We start from the raw sequence: 21,845 nt of genomic DNA on the forward strand, positions 1-21,845 counted from the left end.
CAGCTGGAAGGAATTTAGAGATTGCCTCTGCTGGTGCATCAGAACCACCAGGACAGCTCATGGAAGCACAAGATTCCTGGGCTTCAGTCCCAGGATTCTGACTCAGTAGGTCTGGGGTGGCACTGAAGATCCTGCTTTTCTAGTAAACTTCCAAAGCATGAGTGCTGCCGATACAGGCACCCCACGTGAGTATCACTGGCCTATGATAACCTTGTCTTAAGATGGGTCAGCAAACATTTTCTTAAGGGCCAGTTAGTAAATATTTTAGGCTTTGCAGGCCGTACAGTCTGTGCTGCAACTATTCAATTCTGCCGATGTAGCTGGTAAGTGGCCGTGGACGATCTCTACATGCATATGGGCCTGTCTGTCTTCTGATAAATCTTCGTATCCACAGGAGGCCCCAGGGCTGTAGTTTGCTGATTCCTCACCCCACGCTGATAGAATCTGAGTTCTTCCCCACCACGCCTTGCTTTCAGCTGTAAAATGGGGATGCTATTCCTGGTCTTACTTTTCTCCGTGGCTACGATGAAGACAAAGTACGATAAACACTCAGAAAAAACATTTTGTATCAGGTTCAGTCAGTCCCATATTGTCAGCTATGCTGTTTTTAAGCACAACACCTTCCTTTATTTTAATAACCATTGAACTGGACTTATAAATATCCCCTTGAATTATTAGGCATCACATAAAAAGAAACACAAAAAGGCTAAGAGATGACAGAAGGAATCATTTTGAAGGGTAATTTAGGAACTTTCTTTGTGTCAGAAAATAAAAATGTAGAACTCTTCCTATGTCAATAATGCCTCCATGAAGGAGAACAAAAAAATGAGTATTTCACAAGGTTAGTCAGACAAAAAACAAAGTTTATGATGGCGTGACGCACGACTACTGCCTTCGTAAGATATTTTAATTAAAAACCATTCCATAAACAAAGATGTAACCAACAAGTTATATTATTTTTTATTCATGTTAGAATTTCTATCAGTGTTTGAACATTAATATTTAGAGAGTTTGTACATTTTTGCCTTCTGAGGTTTAAAATGAGAACCACACTAGGTCACAAATGGTAACTAATACACATTCCACAACTGCATGAAGATTCACTCAATCTCACTCTCTTAACACTGTTAAACATTTTCTTCTCCTTGCTGTACTTTACAATGAAAAGTGTGCCCCACTCATGTCTCAGCAAAGTTCCAGACATTATGGATTCATCACATATAAATTCTTTAAAAATATACTTCTGTCAAAAGACTTGATGACTACTATGTACACTACAAAAATAAATTTTCATATAAATAAATTATATGGCATACTTTTATCTTTGTAACTGAAATGACACAAACCCATTTCTGCCCAAATGGGCAGACAATGAGACCCAGTTTGAATATTTCCTTTAAACTCCTTACACTAAAACCTACCATGAGTCCTTAATGAAAATGTTATATACTCTGAACTATTTAACATTAGTAAGCACTCTATACAAATAAAAATTCTGTTCAAAGGTAAAACATAGCTGTAATAGTGTTTCCAATAGAAATAAAATCCCTGCATTTTTCTGTTATAAACTGGCATGACAAATACTGTAGGAAAACATTCTTATGATACAAAATTATAAATATCAGCAAAGATTTTTTTTTTAAAAAAATTAAAACATCCAAATGAACAAACAAGACAGACAAAATAAAACTATTTTAAAAAAGAGAGAGAGAAATTCTGGTTGCCTGCCAGCCCCCGAGTTCTCCCTTTGCCAATGTGACTACTGGAGAGAGCTCTACGCTGTGCAGAAAGCAGGGGCCAGCCAAGCAGTCAGGCACCATGCAAGCTGGGCTCAGGAAAGGAGTGAGGGCACTCCTCGAGCCAGAGGGAAGCAGACCTCTGAATTTTGCATCATCTCTCTCCTGAATGCGGGATATTGAGTTTTCTGAGCAGAGCTGAGTGTTACGTAGACAGACAGTGTGGCTGACAGAGGCACCAAACAGTAGCAGTGGGGCCATTTGGGACCCTGGCATATGAACACACACATCTGGTAGCCACAGTCTCGCGGCGAGTTTTACAGTCTGAGGTCACTACACTGCTGGTACTACTGTGGGCCGTTGCCTTTCGAATAAGATTTTCCATGTAAAACAGGAGGCATAATGGGAGCTGCCCTTTGTGCACTCCTACAGTAGCTTAGTCTGGGTACCGAGTGCTTCCCCAACATTTGTTGGTCTCTGGCTAAGAGCCTAGGAAGACCAAACCTCAGAGCAAGAAAACAGAATTGATATGGAAGCAGATCTTTAAAAATAACACCTGGTTGAGAGATATGTCTCTATATACATTCTTCAGTGGGGGTTATGCAATTAGCATCTTCCTGCTCTTCAATAAATGTCACATTGAAAGAATACTAATGATGGTGAGAAGAGGGGGATGAGATACTTAGGAAGCGTGCACCCATCATGTTAATATTAACACTTGGAGGATCAGCCTTCTGAAGCTCATATCCTATAGAATTTCTGATTCCGTATCACCATATTGGATGCTCACTATTTTAAAGAGGAGGCAGACAGATCCAGAAAGCCCCAACCGTGCCATTTAGCAAGAGAGGGAGTTTAAATTGTAGGGACTCAAAACATCACCTCTGGGTCTGTTGTGGACCCAGAATGAAGAGGTCATTGTCTCCAGAAGATTTCCAATCCACTCTTAAATTTGGGTGGTGATAGTGGTGGTGGTGTGTGTTAAGTGTGTGTGTGTGTGTGTGTGTGTGTGTGTGTGTTGTGCGTTGGTTACAAGAGAGGTACAATGAAGGCTGCGTACTTTAGAGGATACGCTCACGGCCCTGCTGAGGCTCCCACTGGGCATGTTCTCTAGGTCTTTAATACCAATGAAGATGAAGAGATGTGAGCTCTGTACCCTGAGGTTCCAACATCCACCACAATGGTCCATGCGAAGGAACTTATCTCCTCTGAGGCACGAGTTGGGGTGTCTGGATGGCAGCCAATAATCTTAAGAGATGCCCTGAACTTGAAGTGAGTCTGGCAAAAGGATAAAGGAGATGTTTAGGGCTAGCCCTCCACCAGCGCTAGCACTAGAGATATCCTGACTCTTCTGGCCTAAGGTAGAGCCCACCACGGGTTCACAGACAGTAAAAAGAAAAAAAAGAAAAAAAAATCACAGTACAGTACATTGGGAAATCACACACATGTTCACACACACAGCCAAACAAGAGAATCTCATCCAACTACACCTAGAGAAGCCACCGGGGTTAACGTGCTTTCTTCATATTTGCTCATTAAACAACAACAAAATTATCACGCATAGCGTGTTTGAAAGTTAACAGTAACATTTCATACTACCACAGGGTTGTGATATGCAAATTTAAAATATTTTAAACAGAAACCTTTACAAAATAATCCTATTACATAAGCAATATTTGCATAGAATTATACAGGTAAATTATACAATATTTAAGCAGCAGCAACATATGCTGAAATTTAAGACTAAGTTAAGCTTGGTTGTGGCACAGAGACCAATGTACAAATAGGGAGGGGCTCCGCTGCGGTCTCCCCACCGCCTGCTCTGGAGGCGGGAGTGCAGAAAACCCAGATCACACTACTTTACATCCGTTCCTTCGTATATTACATATGTGTACACCTCTTAAATATTTATAGAAATATCTCACAAAATAATACAATCAGTTACAGTAACAATGAACTGCTGCCTGGCACAGCACGCCTTTCTAACTCCGCAGCTCTCTTCAAGCAGTTCTGGTGGGGCAGGGTAGGGGTAGGGAGGGGCTTCCAATCTTTGGCCTCTTTGCTTCAGATTTTACTCACCCTTTAAAAGAAAAAAAAAAAAAAAGGAAGTCAAAGTAACAGGTCTACGAGTCCCTATTGATAAAGCACAAACACAGGCAACACGGGTCTGGGGTATAGAGATCAGGACGGTGGGGGATGGGTGAGGGCATGAGGGGCTTCCAGGGGTGGGTCATGATCTCTCCCTTGACCTGGGGGCTGGTGACAGGGATGTGCTCACTTTGTGACCATTCACTGAGCTGTGCGTTCATCAGACATACCTGCTATGGCTTTAAAAGACTGAAAAATAGGTGAAAGGGGCAGCTGTCAGTGTCTCTGTTGAGATGCATTAAACCTCCACAGGCTAACTGTGAGGGACAGATCCAATCTGGAACTCAACTGGTTCTCCAAGGATGACGAAGCTTAGACAGGCAACCCTGCCTGTGGGTAAGAGGTCACTGCGGTTCAGTAGGGGACACATGAGTGCCCAGGGCTCCAGGAGGATGCAGCCATCTGCGTCCCTCTAAGTCCCTGAGGGGTCACTGAAGAGCAGCGCCTCAGAGGCCCACCCACCTGCCCACCGGCCCCGCCCACCTCAGTTGGAGCTGCTGCCCCGGCGCCTCTCCTCACATTCCACGTCCTGTAGCTCAACGACCTCCACCTTGGGATCCCTCCTCTCGCAACGGACGTTAAAAGGCACATGGGGGTCCTCAAACAGCCCGTGGTCAGTCTCGGGGTAGTCCTCGTAGCCCGGGCGAAGCCCCCCTCGGGGGTTCCGACTGGGCCCGGGCGGGGGGTGCACTGCAACAGTCACGGACGCTGAGGCCGTCACGGTGGTGATGGGCTGGCAGTAGCTGGGCACGGAGCTGCCCGTGGCAGTGAACGCTGGGTGCCGAGGGTTGTGAGAACGGGTTCCCCGGGGGCCCGTGCGGTCCCTATTGCTAGAGCCAGAATGCCCTTCAGTAGAAATTTCGAAAGCGTCTCTGCGCGGTCTGTAAGGGGGCGGCCTCAAGCATTCTCTGGGGGCCTCTCTTCTGGGCTGCTGGCCTGGCCGTCCGGGTGGCAGGGACCCTGAGTCCAGATGGGGCTGCTGTCGAGGGTTGGAGGGTGGGTGCTGCCTCGTTTCAGGATGGACCACCTGCAGAGGGCAAGGGCAGGTTGAAACAGGCCGCGTGCTAACCCCAGGATGGGCATCGGCCCCTGCTGCCCCAGCCCTCCCTTCACGGCTCTGACTACCCACACACAGCTCTTTCTGAACTAGAGCTTAGTCAACCCCACAGATGGCCAGGAGCGCCCCAGGGAGCGACCAGGGGCCTTCTACCCACAACGACGTGGCAGAGGTACGCCCTGTTTGGACCCTATGCCTAGGCTTTCTCCAGCACAGCTGGCCGGACACATACGGCTGGCTGCCCATAAATGCAGGGCTGTGGTCTAAGTACCGGAGCTGCCTCTCTCCCACAGTCCGCCACCCCACCCTGCTGGGTAGGATCAGATCTCGAGCTCCCTCTTTCTTCTAAAATGACTAAGTGTCTGGCCCTGGCTCGCCCAAATGCAGGACGTTACCCGGACGCTACCTACACTGTTGAATACGGTAGCCATGAGGGACACGTGGCTATGTACGTTTAAATTAACTAAAACTCAAAATTCAGCCCCTTAGGTCGCACTAGTCGCATTTCAAATGCTCCACAGCCACATGTTGCAGTGGCTACTGCACTGGAGAGCATTCGCACTGTCACAGAAAGTTCTACCGGGCAGTGCTGCTCTATCCTGTTGTTAGGAATCTGGTTTCTGGGTCTCTGTACAAAGCATGGAGCAACACAGTGGCCACATCAATCAAAAGGACCGTGACCAACTTCAAAGTCGTTCAGCTTGTACCTATTTTTAGGCTCCTGCTGAACAAAACCAGATTCACACTGCAGCTCAGCAGGCATCGTCACGGGGGGTAAGAGGAAGAAAATTTAGGTTATTTGGTTGGCCTCTCTCTCTTTCATGGAAGGGCAGCTCCAGCCTGGGACTGGAATACCCATTTCCTGGAGGGACAGCAGGAGGCCCCCTGTCAGAGCAACAGGAGCCTTAGAACATTCCTTGGGTTTTGTGTGCTGTGCTCCAGGCCTGGGGGGCCGAGGACATCCTGGGGAGCACAGAGAGGGGAGAATGCGGTTGGGGCTCTCAGGGCCTCTGAGAAGAGGCTCCGGGCTGCTCACGGTTTTCCTGAATTACTGAAGGCTGGTTCTCAGCTTCTCTGCTCCTTCCCGCCACCTAGGATACGAGCTTGGAGCCACAAAAGCTTCTGGTGAAGTCTTAGACAATAACGATTGAAATAATTTTACACCAAGGGTAATTAAAAGGAACAGAAGTGGAAGGGAAAAGAAATCACTTCTGCTGGCAATAAAAATACCATTACATTTTAAAACAGGTATCCTCCTACAATGATACGTAGCTTTTAAAAAAGGGGGGCAGGGGGAGCAAGGCATGCTTTACCTCCGGTCCTTAAGCTCAAACATGATATATGCTGATAGGTGCTCTGTGTAGTCACCAATATTGGTCCCTGCCCTTTTCAATCTGTATGAGATACAGCCACATGAAACTGACATTTTTATAGTTTAAGAAGAGCCAAATATTGGCCATTTCATATGAGTCCACCTAACCTATACATTTTTTGGCATGCTGTCTGTGATTTGCTGTTCAGAGCAGGCAGGGGCTGCCTCCTGGGGTGACTTATGACTTACGGTGGAGCGGGCGAAGACAGGGTTCTCTGTGGCTTCCACGATCACTTGGTGGGAAGGGCCCCCGGCGCCCTGCTGGGCCTCGTAGTGCCGAAGCTCCTCACTGATGCCCGACACCGTCGTCTGAGAACTGTACTCCGAGTCAGAGGAATCAGACCCGTTGTTCGTGTGACCAGGGGGCAGAGCGAACCGGACCACACTGGGGGGCGGCTCAGGGGAAGGGGTGGGCAGCCGGTTCAGCCCATTGGCTGGAGACACCTATTTAAGGGGATTCAGTATTACAGGTGTTATCAACCATTTACCTGGTGGCCACACTTAAGGTTCAAAGCACAATATTGTTCAGGGGTCGCTGCCCCTCCCCCGCATCCCCCCCGCCCCCCGCCCGGCCTCCCACGCTACCCTGTATTCACTTGGCCCAATCCCTGCCACTCTGAAGACCCTTGGGCCTGACAGCTGGAGCAAAAGACCTGCCCTCTGCTTTCACACTCTGGAAAGGCAGGCTGTGCCCCTTTTACTCCTGTTCAAGCCCAGATATTCTTCTTGAGTGGAAAGTGCTTCATTGATAGAGACCTATAAGACTCAGGTTGCCAATCACTAGGTTTCAAAAATAAACAACCTAAACCAAACCAAACCATTCCCCCTACATCCCCTAAGACTACTAAACTGAAGAGAAAAAAAGCCATAGTTATTTGAGCTGTTTACTGAAAAAGTAAACAACCAGCAAATGTGGATATACTTAAATATCTAAATTAAGAGTGACACCAGGAAAAACAATATTCAGGTGGTCTGAGGGTTGCACATTACACTGGCAACAATTACTGACCTCAGGATACGGTCCGAAGAAGGACAAAAGGACTGGCAGCAAAACCAGTCCATTGAGAACACCCAGGATTGTTAGGATTGCCAGGACAGCAAAGAAATACCTTGAAGATAAAAGGGAAACAGGAACATTTACCATGGCAAAAGTAAATTAAGCTACCCTTCACGTGCCCAAACGTCAGAGCCAAAAATTAACAAAACCCACACCAGTGAAAAGGCTGTTACAACACTGCGTTTCAAATTCAGCACAAGATTAGGTTTTTTTTTTCTCTTTTCTTTTAACCTTATGACTTTGAGGACTACATTCTACAACCCAAAGTGTTAGTTCATGAAGGGAAGAAAAAAAAATAGGTTTGTTAATTTGCTGAAATCTCATGGCATGTAATGTTATTTATGAATGTGTTACACAAACACAAAAATATGGAATGTGAACTGAATGGCCGAGCAGACTGAAAGCACAAATACAATGCAGAGGGGCCCCGTTCATGAAAACCCAGCAGAAGCAAACAAATGAAGTGAAGGGTGTAGAATTTAAACAATTTAGCCCAGGAGGAAAAGCAGCCCACTTCTGCAGGCAGCTAATCCACTGTGAAATGCTTCTGCATCTTAGAGCAGAATCTCTAATTAAGTCTCCAGCGTAGCAGGTAAGGCTTTCCCCGGGCTTTCATTAACCGCAACTTTCTGCCCAGAATTCTGTGAGTTCCAGTTTTACCAAACAGTTCCAACTGCAATCTTTTTAGAACACTGGAACCAGCTTTCGGCAAAGAAAACACTGCCCATTCTGTGGTTGCTGGGGCATTTTCAGGGGAGGGCGGTCCACAATGACGGGCTGCTCTGCCGGCCAATCTTTTGTTGAACAATTTAGCATCTCTGAATACTCTTGTTTTGCGTCAGCCAATTCAAACATAAAGGCCGCAGCACCATGAAGAAGAGGAGAGTGCACAAGTGGCCCTGCTTTCCCACCGTTGAGGGCTAAGGTCTGGGATCCTTCACGAATACCAAGGTGAACCTGTCAACCAGGGAGAGTGGCTGGAGGATGTTGCACACAGCTGGAGGCAGCGGGCTCCACGCAAGCATGCGTTTCTGTAACTAACGGTTTCTAAGGCAATTCTGCTGGAAGTGGGCTGGGGTGGGGGAGAGCTCAGGATGTTCTGGGAAGAGGGAGGGCAAGATATCTATCTGTTAATGGTCCTCTTGATCATAAAACGGAACAGGCACCAACCTTTGCTGTGCCTATATATGTTTCAACATTAGATGAAAGGAGAGAGAATCCCTATAAAAATACAAATACCTCGCAGCTATTGTAAACATTAGAAACTTCTGAGCTGCATTAGTAAAGACCAAGCAGCCGATGTCTTGCACTAATGTAAACTGCTGCAACTTTAGGCGGAGGCATATATCAGCAGCAGGCATTAAGACATTTGCATCCCATCCATCTAACTGTAGAATAAACAGACCAATTAGATTTCTGACAGCTTAGTGTATACAATGTCTGCTCATTTAGTCGACCTCAGTGAGGGCTTTATCAGGTTAATCCATCCAGTTCTAGAAAATGGGAAGCCCTTTTAAGTGCTTGAAACAAGAACCCTGATATCTCTGGGAGAGAACAAGACGCCATGGGTTAGATGAGAGAGCTGGGATCCTGCTCTCCACCCAGGTCCCAGATGGTTGTTCTAATTCAGGCTACATTTCTTCTCTGTGGCTCCCTTGGCATCCCCCACAAGGCTGAGTTAGATCCTCTGAGATCCCATCACACTCTGTTTCCCATGGTTTTGAATTGCCCGTGACCTTGTCTCTCCCCCCATGTACAGGGGGACGGGGTCTACATTACTTGCAGTTGTGTGAAATGGCACTTATGAGGTGCTCACTACATTGTGTTGAATGAGACATTACACAAAGAAACTCTACTTGACATAGGGTTTTTACATCACAGAGAAACAACTACTCATGCCCGAATAACGGAAAAGTCAAAATCAAATTAAGAGCTTAAAACAAAACTCAGACCAAAACCTTCATCTAGCTTAGGCATATGTCTACCTGATATTGGCAAACAGGGTGTACTAATTGGGCTTGTTAAGTGATCGGTCATCTGTGCTGAGAGGATCAGCAACGTGGCCATCATCTGGGAGCTGGCTGGAAACGCAGACTCTGCTCCCCATCCCCAACGAAGTCTGATCTGCACTTACAGAGAGCCCCAGATGACTCACGAGCACGTTACAGCTTGAGAAGTACTGGTCTACACCTCTCCACTCATTCTCCACCCAAGCGACAGTGAGCCAACCCTGGCACTCACTCTAGCAAGGCTAAATCTCCATGATGCCGACCCGCCCAATGGGGTAACGTCACAGACCCGTGGACTGATCTTTTCTCGTAATAAAGAAACGTTGGCTACAACTTAAAATCCTCTTCTTTTCACTTGGAATTGAAAGGCCTATCGCAACATACACATCAGAAAAGCCTGTTTAGAATCTCTCTAGATTATCGAAACGTCCCTAACGATCAAGTCATTTCTCACATTTCATTCTGCTTTGCCATGGTCCTAATTCTGGACTATCTTTTACTTATCGATGATTCTGGCCTCGCCCCTCCACGGAGCAACAGGGTTACATCCAAGGGCAGCTTTGTCAAAAAGCTGCGGAGGCTGTTCAGAGAAGAAAATGGTCTTTCCCTGCAGTTCTCAGATTCTTTTTAAAAGGAAAACTTGCTCTCCTTTTATATTTCACAAAGTCAAATCCTTAATTAAATTCACCAGAAACTGCTTGCCATGAAATCCAAATTGAAAGATGTCTCCAACTAGGCTTGGATCTCAAAAATTTATTGGTGTTAAGTCACACGTTAAATGCTTCTTAAATCTTAGTGGCAACTCAAATGTGAAATCAAGGCATGTCATCTTCACTTCTTAAAAGAATAAAATCTATGTGAAAACTGTAGGTATCTGTACGTTTTCCTTTCTACAGTTTTGAAGGAGAAGTAAAGGTCAAATTCAGTCAATTCATGGGAACCAGGTCATTTCTTTCTGTTGGTATTTCTAACCTCAATAGCAATAACTGGGATATCGGTTTCAAGTTGTAGAGTTGCCTTTGTTGCTAGCCCCAAACCCTCCATCTTTTCTCCCTAAGATATTCCCCAAGACAGCTCTAGAAGGGAGCTTGCTTATATGCCTCTCAGGATACCTCTGAGTTAATAAACTCAAAAGAGAGTGGAGTCACAGATTGTGGCAATCACTTCACAATGTATGCATATATCAAACCACCATGTTGTACCCCCTTAAATATATACAATTTTTATTTGTCAATTATTCCTCAATGAAGCTACGGGGTTAGGAGTGGGGAGTAGAGTCACAATGAAGACATGCTGCAATCTTCCAGAGGCAGAAGGAAATAAGCAACAGAGGTCCCATTAGAAACGAATGCTTACCTGACAATGAAATCAAACTCGGATCCTGCAAGCATCAGCACTCCTAACAGAGTGGAAACGGCACCATCCAGAACGGGTGCAAACATGTGCTCCAGGGCGAGCATGGCCCTGCGGTTCTTATCGCCAATGGCTGTTAGAAAGGCCTGCGCAACGAGGAGAGTTCAGATGATCAGATTCCTGGACTTGGTCAATGGCCAGCTTCGTCTTCAATGCTATTAGCCACTTTCATCTGCCTCCACTGAACCTCTCAGATCTTACCCTCTATCTACTGGCATGTTTAACTGGGGCTGCTTAACTAGCTAAATCTAGGCTTACACTAAATTGACCTGTTCATGATAATGGGTTGTATTTGGTATTGATGTAAATCTTGAACATCAAGAAGAAAAGCATATTTACTTTAAATTTAAAAACCATGCCAAAACTATACAAATGAGCAAAATGTTCCCTTCTTTTCACTGTTACTCACGCTTGAGTTTACTCCCCACACTTAAATGATCTAGCATCATTCACATGGGAGACCTCCAGTTGTGAAAGCGACAGCATTTTGCCCGATTTTTTGAAAGGTCAAGATCTTACTTCCAAATGGGCTTAGCACCTGGGTGCTAAATACATATTTCCTCACTATTATGCTGAGGTTAGAAATTCTGTCACCGTGTTCCAACTAATGTGTTTGTAGTACATGTAAGTACCATGAAGGTATCACAAGAAAAAGACAGGGCTGTAAATTCAATCAAGCCTGTTCTAAATATGTGTGGCTATATCTCACCTCTTATGCATTCTCTAAAGCTCTTCTAGGTCAAGGATACTGTTGATACCAAATGGGAACTTTATGGAGATCTTGGTATATCAGACTATTGGCTTGAGAGTGTGACCCAGGACCATTTCAATGTGGGTTAGTTACTGTTACACCCTGTCTGCTCCCCCAGTGGGGGGAGGGCTGAGCCTGGCAGAAGCTTGCTCTCTGAAAGTTAAGGCTGCTCTAGGATGTGCTGAGAAGAGGGCTTGGGGCCCTTGCAGGTGCACTAGGGAAGGACAGGACGTTATTCTACTTAATGGATGAAGAAATAAAATGACACAAAAGTCTGCAAAGGTGCATTGTGAATTTTCCTATTTTTCTCTGAAGTGGGGTCTATGTATGGACGCTCTTTCAGAGCTGGGAGATTTTAGGGTCAAAGCAGTTGTCTTTTTCTCCTGGGAGGAAAGCACCAAGATGGTTTGGAACCATGTCGCTCTGTGCTGTATCTGGGCCGTGAGGCCACAAGGGTCAAAGTTGGGTTGATCTTCTTGCATAGCACTTATGCTACGGAAACAGTAAACTGCCAGGCGCCCATCGATTCCTTGATGACTTTCACATACAGGACACGGTAAGAACACCATGTCCTGTGTGTGGGTAGCCTCTCGATGAAGACCTGGGCTAGCAGCACAAAGCCAAGCTGCCTCTTGAGACTCCTTCAATTCTCAGGAGTAAATCTTGCATGAGGAATAGAGGCATTCCTTCACTGTTTATCCAGCACCGGTATGGATATTTGTTCATACTACCTCAGAGATCCAAGGGGCCGCTACAGTTTAAAGACTGTTGTTAGCATTTCCACCGCAAAAATCTGTTCTAGGACCACCCTTGTTTGTAATGCTAGCTACCAAGAAGAGCGGTTTTCATTCACATCAGAATAAAATGATTTGTGGATTTTTAACTCGCGGGTAATTTTTCTCCTTTTTAAAAGAAATGATATCGTAATTATGTGTTCTCTAAGCTCTAGGCTCTTCTTTCTAAAAATCCCCTCTCCTTCTTCCCAGCTCAATTGAGGAAAGTAATTAGGGTAGGCTCAAAATGTAGAAAACTGTTTCTATATATTATCAGCTTTGTATTATACATTGGGGGAAAAAACAGGTTAACTGCAACAAAACGTTCCTTCTGAAATATAAACATTTATCATCTCTACGCAGCATAAATATGGCCCTGAAAGAAGACAACAGAAGGTAGAAGGCAGAAGCATCTGTCTAGACACCCATGTGTGTAGCTATGCATGTGCCATGTGTTAAGCCCAAAGAAAATCAATGCTAGAGATGCAAAAGCAAGGCTTTTTGCAAGAGCAAAGGCTTTTACTCAAAGTAACTTGATCCAAGTCAAATGCTTGGTTTCCTAGCTAAGCATTCCAAACATCAGTATTTATTCAGTCAGTAAGTATTTACTGAATGCCTACATAAACCCAGGGACGCAGACTACAAACACAAGTACGCACAACATTATGTACGGAACATAATTTACACATCACTATAGGGCTTTTGAATGATTCTCTGATAAATGTATACGATGCGTTTGTCTCTTGGGTTAGACTCCTCTTGAAGTTTACTTTTCTCCCACAAAGATTCACAGGACTGTGCATAGAAAGAGCCGGGTGGGCGTTGGTGGGGGGGGGGGATTCCTATTGAGAGCAATGCTAGTTCTCCTACTTTCTGCTGTCATGAATTTGGAAGCTGGGAGGTCGAAGGAGCTGGGTGGGCTCAGGTGGGAGAGCTAGTTCATCAGCCCCAGGGTATTTCCTCAGCTGCCAACTCACCTCACCCTCCACTATGCCATCCCCACCAAATCTGTGAGTGTGGTCTCATTTTATCCCTGCTTTATGACTGTGATTTTAAAAATCGTGTGTATTCATGCACACGTATACACCATCTGTCTTAGGAACAGCAGACGAGTTCAGGACCCGTGGTGACACAACTGACGACACCAAATGAGCAGAATCCTTCCTGGCCCACTCGGACACACCAAAGACACTGCCTACTGCTGACGTGGCCTGGCTTTCACCTTTGACACCCTTTTTCTTAGATTTCCCCCAGAGGGAAAGGAGTCCGGCTGAACTTCAGCCACTCCCAGGGAATGTCTGTGCTCTGAAGCCTTTTTGCCGTGATGTGTGTCAGGTGTGTTCCTTGATGTTGGAGAAAATGAAAAGGTTCCCAACTTGGAAACTAAAAAGAGCCAGAGGAAACAGGTTGCCTTTCTAGTGAATAGCTTTCACTCAAAACGTCTCCCATACCAGAGCAACATGAACGGTGAACTCCACTCCAATGCCGACGGAAGCGATCAAGATGACCACAGGCACGGCGCTCAGCTTGATTCCAATGAGGCCCATCATGCCAAAGAGCTCGACCGTCATCAAAGCCAAGACTGTCACCTTGAAAAAGACACACAGGATGAGTGGCTGGGCACAAACACACTCTAGGTGTCGCAAAAATTTTTTCAAAACTATTCCCCGAGTGCAATCTATAAGGAATTATAGAAACACGCACTCATTGCTGGCTACAAATTTAATACAGTTTAAAACAAGGTGTTCCCTTCTGTTTTGATCTTAACCATCAGAGACCATCCTTCAACTTATAACTGAGTTGCAACTAGAGTTTTTGGTTGCCTTGCCCTCCATCCTTAAGAAAGCTGATCGGACGGGGTGAATAAAAGTTCTTTTACGTAAAAGTAGCTTTGCTTTTGCTTGGAGAGTCCATGGACTGAGGATGACTTGGGAGAAAGGGGACGTGTGGTCAGCTGATGTGGGTCAGGTTACAGCCCCTTCACTTTGAAGAAATGTGGAGTTACTGGGGTGGACAAAGCAAACAGTCAAATCCAAGGAAAAGCTTTTATTTGCCTTTCTTTCATCTGCCTTGTAAAAATTTCTAGGGGGATGGAAAGAAAATCTGTGTGGCAGATTTTGGAGTTTTGGGGGCCAAAGAGGAGAAAATACAAATAAAACAATGAACTGCACAGAGACAAAAGAAGGAGAGAACGATCTTTCCTTCTGGAGGTGGGGGTCAGCAGGCAGTGAAGGGGGGACAGACAAGTACAATAAAAGTTCCCTTTGCTTTCTTTTAATAAGCTAATGAAAGATGGATAACATCAATTGCTTAAGTACCATGAAAACTCCTATAGACTAAACATTTACCTTTAAACATACCTGTTGCACAGACTTATGGTGCAGAAACAAGACCTGGTCTCTGTTTTTATAATTCTGGCATTTTGAAGGCTATACCACAGTTCATGGAATTTAAATACTGCCATGATTTTATTAGACTCTACCCAAAACTTGTTTCAAATCTGAGAGTATTATACTTGGAGAAAGAATGCAAAAAACAGGTTGGTAATACTCGTTGATCAATTCTGCCCAAGAGTTAAAACAAACACACCACACAAAACCATCCCTAAAACCATTTAACCATACACCACCATCCTAACTTCTCGAATTATCGCTCCATTTAGAAGAATCTTCTCTATATTTGGTCTGGGATGTAGTAACAAAATGACACTTGAATTGAAAAAACAGTTACGCTTTGAGTGTTTGTATTTAATAAATGCTCAGCTCTATATTAAGGAAAGTGTGCTCAAAAACTCCCCTATCTTTGCACAAAAAGTTTAAAGGAGAGGGGACAGAAGATTAAGGCCATTAAAGGCTCTACCTAACCATGAACCTCACCACCTCCAGTAGAATAAATACAATATGGATGATGCAATCTATACCCTCCTCCAGAGGCCCAGACATAAACAAAACTTCCCGGCTGCAGAAAGAGCTATGCTGAAAGGAATGTGACTTCCACAAAGACCCTTAGAATAAACTCACAATGATCCCGGCCGTCCAGGGGTTCAGGAGGAAGACAGCACACACGAGGAACGTGCAGGCCAGCACCACGCTGATGGACAGGAGGAGCCAGTGGCGGAGGCCGATGTACTGCTCCCAGAAGAGGAAGGGGTAGCCGTTGGGGTAGCTGGAGAGCCCCAGGCTTGTGTAGTTGTTGCAGATCGTTCTGACTTTTTCAATTGCTTCAACGAAGTCTGAGGTGTCACGCAAGCCGTTGAGGTAGAAAGGGAACTGAGCGTATTCGATGGGCTCTGCTGCTGGGACTGGAGAGAGAAGGCAACAGGGAGAGGGCCCATGGATCAGGGGCTCCTGGCAATACTGAGAAAGGCAAACGGACGCCATCCAAGGGTGGAAGAAATGCAACAAGCTCCCACCATTAGCCATCCCAGACGTGCATCCCCGGCTTCTCCACAATTGCAATGAGAAGAGAAAGAACTCGGCAAGAAAGTCCACTTACTGCACCTCTTTCAACATGAAGGACACACAATACCAATGATGGTCTTCAGGTCTTTACAGTTTCAATCTTTGGTTTAAGAAATTTTAAACAATGATCAACCTTTGATTTTGGGGTGTGTGTGTGTGTGTGTGTGTGTGTGGAGGAGGAGCCTGTGATCTCTGTATTGATTTACCCTTAGATTTTAATCTTCTAGAAGCAGTCACTCTTTGGAATGGGTCTAAACAACTTAAGAATTCAATTGTGGGAACATTTTTTTTGTTCAACTGACACAAGTGAAAATACTAAGTTCAAACTGTTTTACTCAATCACTTATGAGAACAAAATAACTCGAAAGTCATGCTTTACTGAGAAAAACGCTTGACTTTCTTATCCTTTTAGTGATCTAACACACTTAAACCTTCCATGCTTCTTTTTTTTAATGCAATGCTAAGTCTTCAGCAGCAGGGGAAGAAATCCTTACACAACAAGCATTTAGTTGCTGCCGTTGTGTGTTCCAGACCCTCTGGGGTCATTCAGTTGACTTGCTAAACATGATTTGCCCTATTATAATCTCAACTATAAATTTTCATTAAGACAAGCCTTGGCTGCTTGCCACAAGGCTCTGAGGTTTAGATACAGGGAAGCACAACCCGCCTGCTCTCCAGCCATGTTCGCAAAGGGACCTGTCTTCTTTCTCACGTCCTCCCTTGGACTCATACCCAAGGTATACGCTACTAATATCTCTAACCCAAATGCAAATTAAATCCATCCAGAACCACCTTTCAAAGTCGGGGCTGAGAGGTGAAAGGAAGAGGACGCTGTTGTATACAGACTTTTCTGCTCCGGTTTAAACAGCTTTGACAGAGTACAGGTGCTTGGTGGCTTATAGGAATGACCCAACTTGCCAAAAATCCCTTCAACACCAGAGTTGACAAAGTTAAGATAAACATATAATCCCCAGCGATAAAACTCTGCAACAGTAACACAACACTCGACCTGGAGGCGTCCCCAACTTTCACATGGAACAGCTGGCATTAAAGAGAGAGGCCTGGTGGACGTTTTCGAGTCAAAGGCACGAAGGGAGATTACAGACTCTTATTTCTCAGTGTGATAGAGCATGAGTTGCATTCGATTACACATCCTCATCTGTCTCCCAGAGTTTTAAACTAAAAGAAATATATTGTTCTGTTTACACTGTTGAACCCTGCGTAGTGTCGACGGATGAGGGCTGGGACTGAGCCTGGAGGTACGGCGTGTAAGGAGCCCCATAAGCTTGCAGGCCCAGTGGAAGGCTACTTACTTCTCAGCCTGGTTTCTGGCATGTAGTCGGCTTTGTCGTGGACCCACTCAGGACGGTGAGGCCGGATGTTGGCTTGGGAGGCGGCGTACGCCACGGGGTCGTTGCTGACCCAAGCGGTCAGGTAGATGTAGAAAGCGTTGGGATTAATGATGCCGTCTGCATCCACCAGGCGCCGTTTAGTGAGCTGCAAAATGGGCAGAGCAGAAGCCTTTCAGAGGGGTGCTTGGGGTACACACACTCCTGCCTAGAGAGAATAGGAGCGGAGCTCTGCACCAGCATTTGCAGCAAAGGAGAGAATGCCCACTGTTTGCAAGTACAGAAAATCCCATCAGAACACCTTTGCTTTCTTTCAAAATGCACTTATCGGAGGATGCAATAATCGGCATGTTTATAACACACACACACGCAGTTCTGCAGACGGCCCAGGAATGGACTGAACCAATTAAATCTGAATGCTAAAAGACTGTCTGCTGCCAGGGCGGAGAATGAACAATCTGAAGAAACATATTTATAGGAGAGGAAGGGGGAAAAAAACCTGGCAAGAATCCCCATACACGTCTGTGTGCAGTTAACCTCTGCTGTTAACACTAAAGGAAATGCCACCCAGTAAATGGAGGAGAGCTATAAAAATAAAACAACATCTGTATAAATTTTGCTAACACTAGCCTCCTATGACCTGTGTATTCAAAAAATGCCCATCGCCAGAAAGTGGAAGGGACGGGTGCACAGCCTTGGTCTTTCTTGGAATCTTATTCCGAGAGAGGCGGTCACACATAGTACGCCACATCCTGTGAGGATGCCAGATACTATGCTCCCTCTAAAGTGGGTCTGTGGGCCTTGCATAGGTGAAAGGCATCAGATGACAGATATACAGAGACCCACACGTATGTGTGCATATACTTTTTCCTGTTTACTTTAGATTGAGAAGCGGTTCCAATGCTTTTGGTCTTTTTTAACAAAATGAAAACACCAATGACAGAAGTTAATAGAGAAAGAGTGAAGGAAGAAAGGGGAGGAGAGTGAGAGAACTAAATTTTAGGGATCTGGATTCAATTAATCCACAGGATATGTAACAACTGTACGTCTTCAAGCCGTCTCTGGAATTACATAGTACAGCTCACGGCCTCCGTGCACACAGCACGCCCTTCTCCCTCCCAGGCGGAGGAAATGATGTCCGGGGGCCTGGCCCAATCACATTTGTTCCACAGTGTCCCTGGTCCCTAAAACCCAACCCAGCCCCCCGGGCATCCCCGCTATCTCTCAGACAGACGCCTCTGCCCGCAGCCCTGTCAAACCAGACAGCATGCCCCATGTGGCCATAAAGCACCAAGTTCACACTCCATAATAACTCTGAACAATGTACTTTGTAAATCTGTCACCTTTAATTTCAGCAAAAAAGGGGAGACAATAAACAGAGCTGCTAGGAAGATCATTAGCATGACGGTTTTCTGCCTGCAGTAAGTAAGCAAGTAAGCTACAAGGGGAAGCCAGTAGTGGGGCTGGACTCATTTGAAATCTGAAGGGTCCAAACGCCCTCCCCAGCATGCCCAAGGAATCAAAAGGGATATGCCGGAATCCAAGTGTCACAGCCAAGAGGCAAATGCAGCTGGAGAATATGATTACCAAATAGAAACAGCTCTTCTTACTTGGGGGGTAAGCACAACAGTGAGTCCACTCAGATTCCAAGGATTTCCATCTGCCTCGCTGATGAGAGAGCAATCCGTCTGTCCTCCTCTGCCCCTTAGGCCACAGCAATGCAAAGGAATCAAACACAACAAATCTTCCTATCCTTCTATCCTTCCCTAACCCATCCATCCACGCCAAATTCTATTCTTTCAAATTCTGCTCCCCAATGGATCCACCTTTCCAAGTTCGGATAAAACCAAGACCGACACGGTAACAAGCACAAGAATTCGAAAGAGAACAACGCAACACAGTACGTCTAACATCTGAAAGAGTCTGCATTGCCTCAACTAGACTTTCTTCTGACAATTGCTCTGAAGGTAAGTAACACACTCGTCCCCACTTGACAGATGAGCAAGGTGAGGCTCTCTGGGTTGCCTGCAGTCATCCGATCTGCTGGTGGAATGAAGAGAATTAGAGCCAACTCAATATTCATTCTTCCAGCCCCCGATGCCTTGGATCTGCAGAGAGCACAGGCTGGGATCGCATGCTGTCAAGCAGTCTTCAGTGGCAGTTGCCCCAAAGCCCTGCTCAACGACGCTCTCCGAAGCTCCCATGGTATAAGGCAGTGAGCGTACCTGGCTGATGTCGATGGGCTTATCACGGCTGCCGGTTTGCACCAGGAGTTTGTAGGCAAGGACCCCGTCATCTGATCCATTTTTGTAATTGTTTGGCATGATTTTCCCAGTTTCCCAGTCACTGTCAAATGCATCCTGAAGTCCTAGAAAAGGCAAATGTGTGTAATACATTATAACTCTTATCCAGAATGATCCTGGTCCTAACAGGGTGCTCTGAGGACAGTGGAGCGTTTGCCATCAACCCCAAACACTCTGTATTCTAGTTGTATTTGACTTCATGTGACACTATTAGATTTTTCGTGAATGAACTTCAAGTTGCTGATAATCACTGCCTCGAAGGCAGAAGGGGAGAGTATTCATTTCTAGGAAACAAATACACATGTTTTACCTCAAAAAGCCCCCCCCAAACTCCACTTCTTCTCCCCCATGACAAAAGAAAGCAAGAGGGCTGGGTGAGAAAGACATGCCAGGCCCATTCAGTGTTTCGTGCCACTTCAGGTGCTAGGCCATGGGTTCTTCGATACAACCAGAAATTCCACTCAGAGCAGGAAAAACACATTCAAACTCCCAACTTCAAACAGCAACTCAGTTGCTTCTCCAGCCCTGGGTGAGTGAACATGATTCTGTCAATTTGTTCCATCTGTTCGACTTGTGGAGCTAATACAAGCTGTGGGATCGGCTGCCAGGTTGTGTAAAGATCACAGCCGACACCTATTCACTCTGGACTGTTCTCTTCCTCTCTGCCACCCTTCCTCCAAGAGGGGCTGTGGAGGAGAGAGGAGGAGGGATCTTGTGTGCATGTGTGTGCAGGGAAATACCTCACAGGGTAAATTTGGATCATATTGAGAACAGGAAGCCACAGGCCAATAGAAGGGGGCTCTGTGAGAACAGATGACAAACCGCAAGGCCAAGGAGGGGAAGGAAAGAGCTTTCTGGGCTTGGGGGATGGGCGCGCCCACCAGCCCACCACACACAGCTGCGCTTGGCTTCTGTAATCAAAACCATCATTACAGACCTGACGGTTTGGCTACAGCTGTAAAGAGATAAGCGTGTTGGAAGAGAAAACAGGGCCCTGGTGACCCGGCCCTTGCGTCTGAGCAATTGCTGGCTTGCACACACTCTCCTCTGACACCCCCCCCCCCAGCTCTTCCGTCGCCCTGCTCCCCCAAACCACCTCCCACGTTGAGCTCCCAAGCCCCAGCAGCCCAGGAAGCCACATCTTCTGAACCAGCTGCACGTGCACGGGTTAGACGTGGCCAGTAAGGAGGGAGGAGGGTTTGTTTCATTTCACGACACGCCCCCGTTCCCCACAACACACGGAACTGGTTCCGTTTGTACTCAAAATAGTTAAACTCTTGGGGTTTGAAGTTGGGGGGAGAAGGGAACACAGGACTCTCTCTCTCTCTCTTGTTCTCTCTCTCTGTCCCAACTAAACCTTCCTTCCGACGTTGCTGTGGGCGTTGTTTTCACAGGAACAATTTGGGGATGAGGGCCTCGGGCTCGGTGGTGAAAGGCGGCCCTGTTCGGGGAACGTGGAGTGGCCGCGGGGCCGGGCGGGGAGACCACCGGGATGGCTGCGCTCCCCTCTCACACAGACTGTTTTTCATAGCGAGGCATGCATACAACCGTCAGTACTGAACAGATGTTATTTTATTACCTAAAGCCTTTTTTTTCCTGTTTTTGAAAAAAATAAACAGGAGAGAAAAAAACAACCCCTACCAGAAAAGAGGCCTGTTTTGTTTTCCTCACCATAATAGAATTTCCATCACTCTGTGGCCTGTAGGCACTTTAACCCTTTCCTCTTGACCTGCTATCCTGAGGAGCAGAGCTCACGCTTATTCTGAGTGTGGGGCTGTCTAAGCATTTTACATTGATTACCCCGCGTTCAATTCTTAAAACGACCTCATGAGATAACCTACTAGTATGATGGTTCCCACTTTACAGATGAGGCTTGGGAACGTGAAGTCACTTGAGGAAAGTCACCCAGCGGGTAAGTGCTGGAGCTAAGCTTTGAACCCAGGCAGCCTCTTCCAGAGTCAGCTGGAACCACGAATGCTCTAAGTCGCCCTGAATGCACTATGGTGCCCAGGAAACAAACATCTGTTGATAGAGTTAACGTGGGCACCAATGACATCCGGTGGCAAATAGAGGGCCCCAAAAATCTGAGTGCGGTTTTATGATATTTATACTCTACGACTCTGGGGACACCCTAGAGTGAAACAAGGAAAGAAAGATCTGATCTGATCTGGGGAGGTCAACCCTGTTGGCAATTCCACTCAACTCATCACCTGCGCTGCTGGCCCCCTACTCGCCATTCACTCTGCTGGGGGCTTCATGATGAATGAGAAATAATCATTGACTTCACAGAAAAGTTAAGTTCTTTCATAATTAGTGTATTATTTTCTGATGAATTATCAAAAGGCTCAAGGAACAATGGTTTGGCCTAAGTGCACGCACACTATACGGTCTTGACACAAAACAAGGAACAAGGATT

General features: G+C 46.0%; 1 protein-coding gene across 7 annotated transcripts in view; it reads right to left on the reverse strand.

Annotated features, from left to right (window-relative positions):
- Positions 1 to 937: 937 nt before the first annotated feature.
- Positions 938 to 21,845, reverse strand: part of PTCH1 (patched 1) — a 66,554-nt gene continuing 45,646 nt past the window's right edge. For all 7 annotated transcript variants that reach the window (XM_067744819.1, XM_067744818.1, XM_067744817.1 and 4 more), the window contains 9 exons: positions 19,352 to 19,494; positions 17,091 to 17,274; positions 15,337 to 15,617; positions 13,768 to 13,905; positions 10,736 to 10,878; positions 7,323 to 7,422; positions 6,503 to 6,757; positions 4,368 to 4,911; positions 938 to 3,816 (listed from right to left, as the gene is read on the reverse strand). In XM_067744819.1, the coding sequence (XP_067600920.1) occupies positions 4,369 to 4,911; positions 6,503 to 6,757; positions 7,323 to 7,422; positions 10,736 to 10,878; positions 13,768 to 13,905; positions 15,337 to 15,617; positions 17,091 to 17,274; positions 19,352 to 19,494 (1,787 nt within the window). In that variant the 3' untranslated portion in view covers positions 938 to 3,816; position 4,368. The remainder of the gene's footprint in view (positions 3,817 to 4,367; positions 4,912 to 6,502; positions 6,758 to 7,322; positions 7,423 to 10,735; positions 10,879 to 13,767; positions 13,906 to 15,336; positions 15,618 to 17,090; positions 17,275 to 19,351; positions 19,495 to 21,845) is intronic.

Source organism: Pseudorca crassidens, chromosome 7, assembly GCF_039906515.1.
Source record: "Pseudorca crassidens isolate mPseCra1 chromosome 7, mPseCra1.hap1, whole genome shotgun sequence".
Lineage (NCBI taxonomy): Eukaryota > Metazoa > Chordata > Mammalia > Artiodactyla > Delphinidae > Pseudorca > Pseudorca crassidens.